The sequence below is a fragment of the Pygocentrus nattereri genome, chromosome 8 (assembly GCF_015220715.1).
Source record: "Pygocentrus nattereri isolate fPygNat1 chromosome 8, fPygNat1.pri, whole genome shotgun sequence".
In the NCBI taxonomy this organism is placed as follows: Eukaryota; Metazoa; Chordata; class Actinopteri; order Characiformes; family Serrasalmidae; genus Pygocentrus; species Pygocentrus nattereri.
This window is the reverse complement of record NC_051218.1, coordinates 7812501-7825620: the sequence shown is the minus strand read 5'-3', so window position 1 is coordinate 7825620 and position 13120 is coordinate 7812501. Positions and strand designations below refer to the sequence as shown.

The 13120-nt window shown below is 44.7% G+C and overlaps 1 protein-coding gene across 3 annotated transcripts in view; it reads right to left on the bottom strand.

Moving 5' to 3' along the window:
* Positions 1-3431: 3431 nt before the first annotated feature.
* Positions 3432-13120, bottom strand: part of wwp2 (WW domain containing E3 ubiquitin protein ligase 2) — a 67868-nt gene continuing 58179 nt past the window's right edge. For all 3 annotated transcript variants that reach the window (XM_017717226.2, XM_017717228.2, XM_017717227.2), the window contains 7 exons: positions 12816-12949; positions 12550-12690; positions 11855-11975; positions 6473-6577; positions 6287-6383; positions 4369-4441; positions 3432-4276 (listed from right to left, as the gene is read on the bottom strand). In XM_017717226.2, the coding sequence (XP_017572715.1) occupies positions 4177-4276; positions 4369-4441; positions 6287-6383; positions 6473-6577; positions 11855-11975; positions 12550-12690; positions 12816-12949 (771 nt within the window). In that variant the 3' untranslated portion in view covers positions 3432-4176. The remainder of the gene's footprint in view (positions 4277-4368; positions 4442-6286; positions 6384-6472; positions 6578-11854; positions 11976-12549; positions 12691-12815; positions 12950-13120) is intronic.

Genomic DNA, 13120 nt, shown 5'->3' with positions numbered 1-13120 from the left:
TAGTACCTGCTCTGTGAGGGTCCATGGGGGTCCTTAAATAAATAAATAAATACATACATACATAAATATGTACATAAGTATAAATAGCACCACAGATATGGGTAATACACCTTCGAACAACAAATTTAAATCAATATGTGCAGTGATTGAGGAGACATGGCTGTAAAATCACCTTTAAATAAGATATTCTGGATGTAAATTTCACTTTATGGATAAAATATTTGCTGGTAAATTGATAACATATAGGCTGGCTTTCGTCACAGAACACTTCTATTCTTATATCATCCCAAAAATGGATCCAGCTGGAGACCATGGGTTCAGTACACTAAGCATTTTCATTCTGAGACAATATACAGCATAAAATCCATACATGCATAATTACATAACCAAACAAAACAATGAGTAAAAACTGACTGGAGCGAAAAACCGCACACCGCATTACTTTCTCTTTCATTTGGCCGATGATTATTGAATCTGAGCTGTGTGGCCTGTATTTCAGCAATAAGTTGACTGCTTTTTGTCTGTGTTTGCTATATCTGTCTATGTGTCCGTTTTTTAGAAAACATTTTTATTTTGACTACAGAACTTTACATGAATCTGAAGGAGTAATAATGATTAGCTCAGAAAACAATAATAATGGACAGCATATAATCGTTTAGAAGTACAAGAAGAACTCAAACACACTCTCACCAACGTCGTCCTACTGTCCGAGATACTCTCTCACCTCCATCCATCAATATTTGAATCAGTTTTTTATTGAATGCCTGTGTGGAGTGAGCGGAGAACTGCACTCTTTTGTGATCTGGTCATCGTTTCTCTTTTGAACACATGATTTACCAGGTGGAGCAACACAAACAGCCTGGCTGAGCAATTACAGCTGCTTTCCCTCAGGGTAAATACCCATCTTACTGAATGCTGGACTTCATCCAGACTTCAAACAAAGATCCTCTTAGCTTCTATTTGGCATTTAATTTATTAAATTGTAAATACTGTTTGACCAGAGGAGGATGGGTCTCCCCTTGTGAGTCTTGGTTCCTCCCAAGGTTTCTTCCTCCAGTCTGAGGGAGTTTTCCTTGCCATCGTCGCCTCTGGCTTGCTCACTGGGGGATATTTGTTGTAACTGTATGTCTTCAAACTTCTGTGAAGCTGCTTTGTGAAAACATTGTTGTAAAAAGCGCTATACAAATAAACTTGAATTGAATTGTGCAGAATTTGTGGCAGTGCTACTAAAAGGGATTCAGGGGAGTTTTAGGGGCTTTTAGGGGTTCAGTGTGTTCAGTAGGGGTGGGCTATTGGGGGGGGCGATAATACAAAATTAATGAGGCTTTGAGACATTTTCACAAAACACAGTTCAGCTTTTCAGGTTCGATCAATCCAAACAGGCCAAGAAGCCTCAATATTGAATAAATATGTTAAAAAACAGTGACTTTAGTTCAGCCTCTCACCCGCCGTGCTGCACCAAATCCATTCAAATCCAACTCAGGTAAGTACACTGTGACAAAAAGTGATGCAGTTTATCACCATTACAATAAAAACTGCTGAATTTCAAGTGATTAAAGGGGCGTTTGGGCCTCGTTCAATGATCTCAAGTAGAACTTTCTTCTTAGACCCACTCACGCAGTTTTGATGAAGACTCTCCAATGTTCTCTTATCTGGGATTTGTTCTTAGGTAAGAACAACATGTCATGAAACTGACAGACACTTTTTCCTGGGACCTTTTAGAAGAACACATTTAAGGACACACTTAGGAGGATTTTGGAGAACGAGGCCCAAAGTCTCACTTTACTGAACAGTAGCCTGTATTTAGGCCTGTCACATTTCACCCCTCGCCCCTACCACTGAGCCCTCAGCCCTGTTCTATGCGTTCACGACTAGGGGTAGAGTGTCCTGATTCTTGTTAAGATAGGGGGGTTGAAGTGTTGGGGCTACATGACCCTCCAAACGGAGGTTATTCAGAGACTCCAAACAGAGAGATATGAGAAAAGAAGAAAAACTGGCGAGAAGGAGCATAAGAGACCAAAGAAACCCACAAATGTGGGAATTTTATCTGTTAAAAACTACGAAAGCCACTGTTTTATCTTAGTTTAATGTCGTTTCAGTGTATTTTGGTTGTTTTTCTTCATAACAAACATAAAAGTCGCCAATGTCTCGGTAGCCAGCTTGCTAACTTTCCTGTTCCACCTTAAATAGTCCAGCAGTTCTGATGCCTGAAGCGTCAGAATGTAACTGCTACTCCATTTAAGGTGGAATGGGAAAATTCCAACAAGAATCTGGTGAATATCTGACTTCAGCTCCATATCACTGAAGAATTAGAGGTGGGTGATAATAAATAATTCCCCCCCTCTTTGAAGGCATATGATCCCTAAATGTAACTAAACACAATGCTGAGATTAATAACCGATCACATTGATTTATCAGTCTACTCAGGCTTTAGCAGAGCTCAGTAACGCTAAGATTAATAACTAATCACATTGATTTATCAGTCTACTCAGGCTTTAGCAGAGCTCAGTAACGCTAAGATTAATAACTGATCATCACATTGATTTATCAGTCTACTCAGGCTTTAGCAGAGCTCAGTAACACTGAGATTAATAACTGATCATATTGATTTATCAGTCTACTCAGGCTTTAGCAGAGCTCAGTAACGCTAAGATTAATAACTGATCATCACATTGATTTATCAGTCTACTCAGGCTTTAGCAGAGCACAATAACACTGAGATTAATAACTGATCATCACACTGATTTATCAGTCTACTCAGGCTTTAGCAGAGCTCAGTAACACTAAGATTAATAACTAATCACATTGATTTATCAGTCTACTCAGGCTTTAGCAGAGCTCAGTAACACCGAGATTAATAACTGATCATCACATTGATTTATCAGTCTACTCAGGCTTTAGCAGAGCTCAGTAAGATTGAGATTAATAACTGATCATCACATTGATTTATCAGTCTACTCAGGCTTTAGCAGAGCTCAGTAACACTGAGATTAATAACCAATCACATTGATTTATCAGTCTACTCAGGCTTTAGCAGAGCTCAGTAACACTGAGATTAATAACCAATCACATTGATTTATCAGTCTACTCAGGCTTTAGCAGAGCTCAGTAACACTGAGATTAATAACCGATCGCATTGATTTATCAGTCTACTCAGGCTTTAGCAGAAGCTGTTAATTGAGTTGAATTGTCCAGAGTTTGATTGCCAGTAGGTCAGAAATGAACATTGATGGTGTTTGTTTTGAGATGTTATGTGTGTGTTTTATTACTTAGTCTGTAAGTATTCTAAAAGTGTTCTTGGAAAAATGTAACTTCAGATACTGAATATCTGTATTCTGAATACTTATTCCCAAAGATTTGTGTTCCAAAAACATGAGTAAGTTGGCATTCACCGCGACCGTGTGTGGTGTAAATGAATGTGAGGCTCAGACCAGCGTGTACATACGGTTTTATTCATGGATTTTTTTACAACAACCTTTTTTCACTCCCAAACCACAACAGAACTCATATTTACTTTCAGTCTGTACAGCTGAATGCGTCATTTCACAATTAACAAAAATAATAAAAACAAAGAAATGAAATAATAAAAGCGGACACATTCTCTCCCACTCAGGGCCACTCGCACTAACACTCAGCCGGCTTCTCACGTACAAGATTCTCTCCCAGGTACTGCAGGTGTGATGCGTTTGCTTTAGCGCTGCTGTTGCGGTTGATTGTTTTTTTGATTTATTGGTAAAATTTAATAATCACCTTTTATTTTTGCAGATTGTGGTTCTGCTGTTCCCACAACAGGGGGCGCCGTTTCTGCTGCTCCATCGCCTCTTCAGGATGCTTAAAGGTACAAAAAGTAATATATTCTCATTTCATTTGCATGTGGCGTATTACTGGCTCGCTGCTGGTCACATGATCACAGAACAGGAGGCAGGCTCCGGTGTTGCCGTGGTGACGAGGTAATGGCGCTTTGCTGGCGACAGGTCTAATATTCCACTCCTACTGCATTTAATAATCAATATAACAGTATGGTGCTAATATCGGTAAGAGTCCTACTTCTTTATGGATAGTTCTACGTGTATCTTAAAGGTTGCGCTGGTACCTCCCCTGACCCGTCCCAGCAGGTGAGCCAAACTGGCTCCGCCCCTCCCTCCCCACCTGGCCCAGCTTTGCTCTAATCCCTCCTCACTCCTGCCCGAAGCCCTCGGTCTCCTCGATGGCGAACAGAAGCTTCTCCCTCAGCTGCTCCAGGTTGCGGTACGGCGGCAGGTCCAGCCGGTTGAAGCTGCGCGAGTGAACGAGAGTTGGAAGAGACTCAGTTAGAACTTTCTGGAAAAACGATTTTTAAAAAAGAGCTTTTTTAGATCTGAGGCTCACCAGGTGTGGCTCCTTGGCAGCCAGGTCTCCTTCCCCACTTTGTCTATGCAGAACTTTTGCGGCCCGTTACTCCCTGAGGAAAAAGCGCAGTGATGTAAACAGCAGTTAAAGAAGGTGCGGCTTCAGAACAAACCGAGTCCGAGCCAGCAGGGCAAACTTTGCAGTTTGTTGAAGGACAGTCGCAGTTTACACTAAGCACATACACACTAGGAGCCAAGAGCCCCATAAACAAACTAATTACATACATTTTCATCATATTTTAATAGCAAAACAAACTATATTTATAATATTTACATTGAGTTCTTCCTCAGTACCATTTCCAATCAAATCCACCTTTAGTTTGGCTTGTAACTGAGAGTGACCCTCATTTACAATGTAGCCGAGCAAATTACACAGAGACTGAAAACTAATACGAATAAAAATCATTTAGACAAAAAGATTTATATAAAAAGATTTTATGATAAATCATAAAAATTATAATAAATAAAATGATAATTATATTTATATTATATTATTATAATTATAATTATATATAATTATAATTAATAACCAACTATAACTATAATAATATAAAAATCATATTATTTACTAAAACAGACCAGTAAAAGAATTAACATCAAATAAAACATGCAATAAAATATTAACATTAACGAATGGATAGGTAGATACAAACACACACACACACACACACACACACACACACACACACACACACACACACACACACACACACACAGACAGACAGACAGACAGACAGACAGACACACAGATGGATAGATAGATAGACAGACAGACAGATGGATAAGACATGTAGACAGACAGATATATAGACAGATAGTTTTTCAAAAGCAGTTCAGTTTTTCCCAGTTCAGTGAAAACTTCATCACTTATTATTATACTCTGTTAGTATTATTTATTTATTATATCCCATCACTGCTGCAAACAATATCACAAAATCACTTGAAAATATATATACATTTATTCCCTCTTCTCAGATTAACCTGTGTCTAATATATCTGTACACAGTAGAGAGTTTTCTTCCATAGGTCCCTCCTGTCTCTGTATATACTGTGCATATTTATTATATTTCAGTAATTTAGTATTTTTTGTTTGGTCTGCTGTGTTTTTAGTGCGTATATGATGATGCCCTGCTGAACAGTGATCAGCTGAGCCTCACCACATGCATTTCAAAGCACGGAAGTCCTGACATGCTCTGCAAATGACAAATAAACTCGTGTGTCATGTTTTAACGTCATGTGTCGACAGATAAAAATATGATAAACTCTTTCCCTGAGGAAAAAGTGCAGTGATGTAAACAGCAGTTAAAGAAGGTGCGGCTTCAGCGTCACAGCATGAATAAACTGAGTCGAGCCAGCGGAGCCAGACGAGGACATTCAGCAGTTTCAAGGACAGCCACAGTCCAGCCGTTTTAAGTGGAGCATGTGCAGTGGTGGACTTTACGCTTGCTCTGGGAACCGAGTCCCATAAACAGACTAATTAGGTATAAGTACATTTCTGACGTATTGTAGTAGAAAAATATAATGTAATGTGTGAGTAACTTAAAAAGTGAGTAATCAAGTTAAACTAAATCGGGGAGTTTTCTGAACTGAATAAGCTCAGAAATGTAAAACACAAATTACTCTTTTATTAACTTAATACAAGCTCCGTGAACTCAAAATGAAACCTAATTAAATGCTTTTTAAAGTCTAAAACCTGCATTTCTTTACAGTGTACTGAAGTTAAATAACATATGCTGTTAAATAACATATAAGCCTAAAATATGCTAAAATATTCTTAACAATATAAAAAGAAAAACAGGTTATAACAAGTTATATACAGCATAAAAGAGTTGAAATGAACTTTAAACTAATCTAATTTCATTAACTCTGTTGAGTATGAGTATGTCTGGCATTTTTACCTATCAGCTCAGCGAAGCCCCCCACAGGCAATCTGCAGGTTCCAGTGACGAACTGCAGCAGCCGGATCCTTTTCTCATTGTCCATCTCCTTCACGACCTACAACCAACAGGACACAACGAATGAACACATGGACAGCAGTGACACAAAAATACAAACACACAAACACAGGCTGAGAGTGCACAAACCTGCCAGAACCAGTGGATCTGCTTGCTGTTCTTGGTGTAATGACGATAGATGGTGTTTTTCTGCCAGTCACTGAGGTCGATCTCCTGCATCCCACACAGCATCAGCTAAGAGAGAAACCAAATAAACCAAACTGATCAGAGCAGGACGATGGGTTATGGTGCTGTATAAAGCCTGATCAGAGCAGGACGCTGGGTTACGGCTCTGTATAAAGCCTGATCAGAGCAGGACGCTGGGTTATGGCTCTGTATAAAGCCTGTTCAGAGCAGGACGCTGGGTTATGGCTCTGTATAAAGCCTGATCGGAGCAGGACGCCGGGTTACGGCACTGTATGAAGCCTGATCGGAGCAGGACGCTGGGTTATGGTGCTGTATAAAGCCTGATCGGAACAGGACGCCGGGTTACAGCACTGTATGAAGCCTGATCAGAGCAGGACGCCGGGTTACGGCACTGTATAAAGCCTGATCAGAGCAGGACGCTGGGTTATGGTGCTGTATAAAGCCTGATCAGAGCAGGACGCTGGGTTACGGCACTGTATAAAGCCTGATCGGAGCAGGACGCTGGGTTACGGCACTGTATAAAGCCTGATCGGAGCAGGACGCTGGGTTATGGTGCTGTATAAAGCCTGATCAGAGCAGGCCGCTGGGTTACAGCACTGTATAAAGCCTGATCAGAGCAGGCCGCTGGGTTATGGCTCTGTATAAAGCCTGATCAGAGCAGGCCGCTGGGTTATGGCTCTGTATAAAGCCTGATCAGAGCAGGCCGCTGGGTTATGGCTCTGTATAAAGCCTGATCGGAGCGGGCTTCTGGGTTAGGGCACTGTATAAAGCCTGATCAGAGCAGGGCGCTGGGTTACAGTGCTGTATAAAGCCTGATCAGAGCAGGACACTGGGTTATGGCACTGTATAAAGCCTGATCAGAGCAGGCCGCTGGGTTACAGCACTGTATAAAGCCTGATCAGAGCAGGCCGCTGGGTTATGGCTCTGTATAAAGCCTGATCAGAGCAGGCCGCTGGGTTATGGCTCTGTATAAAGCCTGATCAGAGCAGGCCGCTGGGTTATGGCTCTGTATAAAGCCTGATCGGAGCGGGCTTCTGGGTTAGGGCACTGTATAAAGCCTGATCAGAGCAGGGCGCTGGGTTACAGTGCTGTATAAAGCCTGATCAGAGCAGGACACTGGGTTATGGCACTGTATAAAGCCTGATCAGAGCAGGCCGCTGGGTTACAGCACTGTATAAAGCCTGATCAGAGCAGGCCGCTGGGTTATGGCTCTGTATAAAGCCTGATCAGAGCAGGCCGCTGGGTTATGGCTCTGTATAAAGCCTGATCAGAGCAGGCCGCTGGGTTATGGCTCTGTATAAAGCCTGATCGGAGCGGGCTTCTGGGTTAGGGCACTGTATAAAGCCTGATCAGAGCAGGGCGCTGGGTTACAGTGCTGTATAAAGCCTGATCAGAGCAGGACACTGGGTTATGGCACTGTATAAAGCCTGATCAGAGCAGGCCGCTGGGTTACAGCACTGTATAAAGCCTGATCAGAGCAGGCCGCTGGGTTATGGCTCTGTATAAAGCCTGATCAGAGCAGGCCGCTGGGTTATGGCTCTGTATAAAGCCTGATCAGAGCAGGCCGCTGGGTTATGGCTCTGTATAAAGCCTGATCGGAGCGGGCTTCTGGGTTAGGGCACTGTATAAAGCCTGATCAGAGCAGGGCGCTGGGTTACAGTGCTGTATAAAGCCTGATCAGAGCAGGACACTGGGTTACGGCACTGTATAAAGCCTGATCAGAGCAGGCCGCTGGGTTACAGCACTGTATAAAGCCTGATCAGAGCAGGCCGCTGGGTTATGGCTCTGTATAAAGCCTGATCAGAGCAGGCCGCTGGGTTATGGCTCTGTATAAAGCCTGATCAGAGCAGGCCGCTGGGTTATGGCTCTGTATAAAGCCTGATCGGAGCGGGCTTCTGGGTTAGGGCACTGTATAAAGCCTGATCAGAGCAGGGCGCTGGGTTACAGTGCTGTATAAAGCCTGATCAGAGCAGGACACTGGGTTATGGCACTGTATAAAGCCTGATCAGAGCAGGCCGCTGGGTTACAGCACTGTATAAAGCCTGATCAGAGCAGGCCGCTGGGTTATGGTGCTGTATAAAGCCTGATCAGAGCAGGCCGCTGGGTTACAGCACTGTATAAAGCCTGATCAGAGCAGGCCGCTGGGTTATGGCTCTGTATAAAGCCTGATCAGAGCAGGCCGCTGGGTTATGGCTCTGTATAAAGCCTGATCAGAGCAGGCCGCTGGGTTATGGCTCTGTATAAAGCCTGATCGGAGCGGGCTTCTGGGTTAGGGCACTGTATAAAGCCTGATCAGAGCAGGGCGCTGGGTTACAGTGCTGTATAAAGCCTGATCAGAGCAGGACACTGGGTTATGGCACTGTATAAAGCCTGATCAGAGCAGGCCGCTGGGTTACAGCACTGTATAAAGCCTGATCAGAGCAGGCCGCTGGGTTATGGCTCTGTATAAAGCCTGATCAGAGCAGGCCGCTGGGTTATGGCTCTGTATAAAGCCTGATCGGAGCGGGCTTCTGGGTTAGGGCACTGTATAAAGCCTGATCAGAGCAGGGCGCTGGGTTACAGTGCTGTATAAAGCCTGATCAGAGCAGGACACTGGGTTATGGCACTGTATAAAGCCTGATCAGAGCAGGACGCTGGGTTACAGTGCTGTATAAAGCCTGATCAGAGCAGGACGCCGGGTTACGGCGCTGTATAAAGCCTGATCAGAGCAGGACGCTGGGTTACGGCGCTGTATAAAGCCTGATCAGAGCAGGACGCCGGGTTACAGCGCTGTATAAAGCCTGATCAGAGCAGGACGCTGGGTTATGGTGCTGTATAAAGCCTGATCAGAGCAGGGCGCTGGGTTACAGTGCTGTATAAAGCCTGATCAGAGCAGGACGCTGGGTTATGGCTCTGTATAAAGCCTGCCTGGAGCAGGACGCTGGGTTAGGGCTCTGTATACAGCCTGATCAGAGCAGGACGCTGGGTTACAGTGCTGTATAAAGCCTGATCAGGGCAGGACGCCGGGTTACGGCGCTGTATAAAGCCTGATCAGAGCAGGACGCCGGGTTACGGCGCTGTATAAAGCCTGATCAGAGCAGGACGCTGGGTTATGGTGCTGTATAAAGCCTGATCAGAGCAGGGCGCTGGGTTACAGTGCTGTATAAAGCCTGATCAGAGCAGGACGCTGGGTTATGGCTCTGTATAAAGCCTGACTGGAGCAGGACGCCGGGTTAGGGCTCTGTATAAAGCCTGATCAGAGCAGGACGCCGGGTTACAGTGCTGTATAAAGCCTGATCAGGGCAGGACGCCGGGTTACGGCGCTGTATAAAGCCTGATCGGAGCAGGATGCCGGGTTATGGCGCTGTATAAAGCCTGATCGGAGCAGGCCGCTGGGTTATGGTGCTGTATAAAGCCTGATCAGAACGGGCTGCTGGGTTACGGCACTATATGAAGCCTGATCAGTGCAGGGCGCTGGGTTATGGCTCTGTATAAAGCCTAATCAGAGCAGGACGCCGGGTTACGGCGCTGTATAAAGCCTGATCGGAACAGGCCGCTTGGTTATGGTGCTGTATAAAGCCTGATCGGAGCAGGACGCTGGATTACGGCGCTGTATAAAGCCTGATCAGAGCAGGCCGCTGGGTTATGGCTCTGTATAAAGCCTGATCAGAGCAGGCCGTTGGGTTATGGTGCTGTATAAAGCCTGATCGGAGCAGGCCGCTGGGTTATGGTGCTGTATAAAGCCTGATCGGAGCGGGCTTCTGGGTTACAGCACTGTATAAAGCCAGATCACACTGTTTACACAGTTTAACTCAGGTTTTCCTACCTCAGTAATTGCTGTGTTTATGTATGTCATCTGACTGTGTGACTCACAGATCACAGGATGTTAAATATCTTTGCACCTTATTCTCACGACCTCATGTCCAGAAATGTGTGCTTTGTCTGTGCTGCACTGTTATGTCTGTTTACTGTGTCTAATGTCTGTTTAATTTATCGTATTTATTTTATTGTTTCTAGCTTAAGTTTTTGTTTGCACACTGTCTGCACGTCCAAACTTTGTACTTTAGGTTCCTTGTTGCACAGTGTTGTTCCTGGAGGAATGTAATTTCACTCCACTGTGTACTTGTACATAGACGGAATGACAATAAAAGCCTCTTGACTTGATCAGAGCAGGACGCCGGGTTATGGCTCTGTATAAAGCCTGATCTGAGCACAACGCCGGGTTATGGCTCTGTATAAAGCCTGATCGGAGCACGACGCCGGGTTATGGCTCTGTATAAAGCCTGATCGGAGCACGACGCTGGGTTATGGCTCTGTATAAAGCCTGATCAGAGCAGGACGCCGGGTTATGGCTCTGTATAAAGCCTGATCGGAGCACAACGCTGGGTTATGGCTCTGTATAAAGCCTGATCAGAGCAGGACGCCGGGTTACGGCGCTGTATAAAGCCTGATCGGAGCAGGACGCCGGGTTATGGCACTGTATAAAGCCTGGTCAGAGCAGGCTGCTGGGTTTCGGTGCTGTATAAAGCCTGATCAGAGCAGGATGCTGGGTTACAGCGCTGTATAAAGCCTGATCGGAGCAGGACGCCGGGTTATGGCACTGTATAAAGCCTGGTCAGAGCAGGCTGCTGGGTTTTGGTGCTGTATAAAGCCTGATCCGAGCAGGATGCTGGGTTATGGCGCTGTATAAAGCCTGATCAGAGCAGGATGCTGGGTTACAGCGCTGTGTAAAGCCTGATTAGAGCAGGACGCTGGGTTATGGCGCTGTATAATTGCATTGCATTGCATTGAATGGCACAGAGTTCTGCGTTCAACTCTGTTTCTTTTTCTCTTGGTGTTTGCAGTGACATATTTGTTTCTAGCAGTATCTGAGCTCAGGACTGTCTTTTCTCTAAACTATTGGTAACTAGCAAACATACTTTCTCTAGATTGACAAAGCACTTCTTGTAAGTCGCTCTGGATAAGAGCGTCTGCTAAATGCTGTAAATGTAAATGTATAAAGCCTGATCAGAGCAGGATGCTGGGTTACAGCGCTGTATAAAGCCTGGTCAGTGCAGGACGCTGGGTTATGGCTCTGTATAAAGCCTGATGAGAGCAGGACGCTGGGTTACAGCGCTGTATAAAGCCTGATCAGTGCAGGACGCTGGGTTATGGCTCTGTATAAAGCCTGATCAGTGCAGGACGCTGGGTTATGGCTCTGTATAAAGCCTGATTAGAGCAGGACGCTGGGTTATGGCTCTGTATAAAGCCTGATCATTACAGTTTTCTGCAAAAGGGCACTGATTTCTTTTATTGGACGTGATTCAAAGTAAAATTCATTGTGAAAAATGTTTTGGCTCCACCCACCTCCAGCTCTTTCTCATCAAAGTAGCGAAGCCATTCGAGTGGAACCACCTCATTAAATCCGTCCAGGAAGGCTTTGGTCTGCTCCTCCACACCTCGTGTGAACCGCCAATCTGTCAGCAAACTGAACAAAAAAACACAGGGCTGAGCAAAGAGCAGCTCAACCACAACCATAACTCCTCATCTTAATCCCAAACCCAACCTCCAACTCCAATCCTGACCTCCAACCCTAATCCAAATCCCAACAACTATCCCCAATTCTAATCCAAGCTTAATCCAAACCTCCAACCCTAATTCAAATTCCAACCTCTAACCCTAATTAATACCAAACTCCAACCCTTATTCAAATCCCAACCTTAAAACCAAATTCCAATGCTAATTCCCCCCCAAAACCTCCATCTTAATCCCAAATCCAACTTTTAATGCTAAACCTTGACCCTAATGCCAATCCCAAATTCAATCCTTATCTCTGTTTCAATCTCTAATCCCAACTCCAAATGCAGATCCCAATCCCAAACTCCAGCCCTAACCCCCAATAAAATCCAAACCAGGGGCAGAGCTCTGTTTGAAACGCCCTAGGTGGGGCTTTCATATAGATAGATAGAGGGATGGATGGATAGACAGATTGACGGATGGATGGATACTTTATTGATCCCAAATGAAATTTAGCTTTCAGTGGTAAGGGGCATGGTCAGTACCTTATATACTCCTCCTTGTTTTCACGGGTGACGAGCTCGTTCTCCCCGTCGTCTTTTAGCTGGTGAGTGGAAACTTTCCCCAAGATCTCCATGTCCTGAGCAAAATACAGCTCCACGCCGCACTCCTCCAGATCGTTCTCCCTGAAAGCACACACACACACACACACACACACACACACACACGCACACACCCACCAGCACGCGGTCAGCAGTGCTACTCCGTCTTTACGGGAACCTGAGTGTGTTTATGAGAGCCGGATACTCACTTCACCCACATGATGGAGTTGTAGAACTCGGGGTCGATGGACTCCAGGTCCTTCAGCGTGGGTTTCTTATTGAGCATGCGCTTGTAGAAGGGCAGAGTGAAGCCGGTATCGATGAACTTCCCGTGGTACAGAGCCTATAGCAGGACAGATGCACAAACACAGCTCTTTCAGTCATTTATTCATTTATTTTATTTTTTTTCCCCCTGCCTCTAACCTCAGAAAATGAATTGAGTTATAGCTATTTGTAATACCTGCCATATACACTCACTGGCCACTTCATTAGGTACACCTTGCTAGTAAAAGGT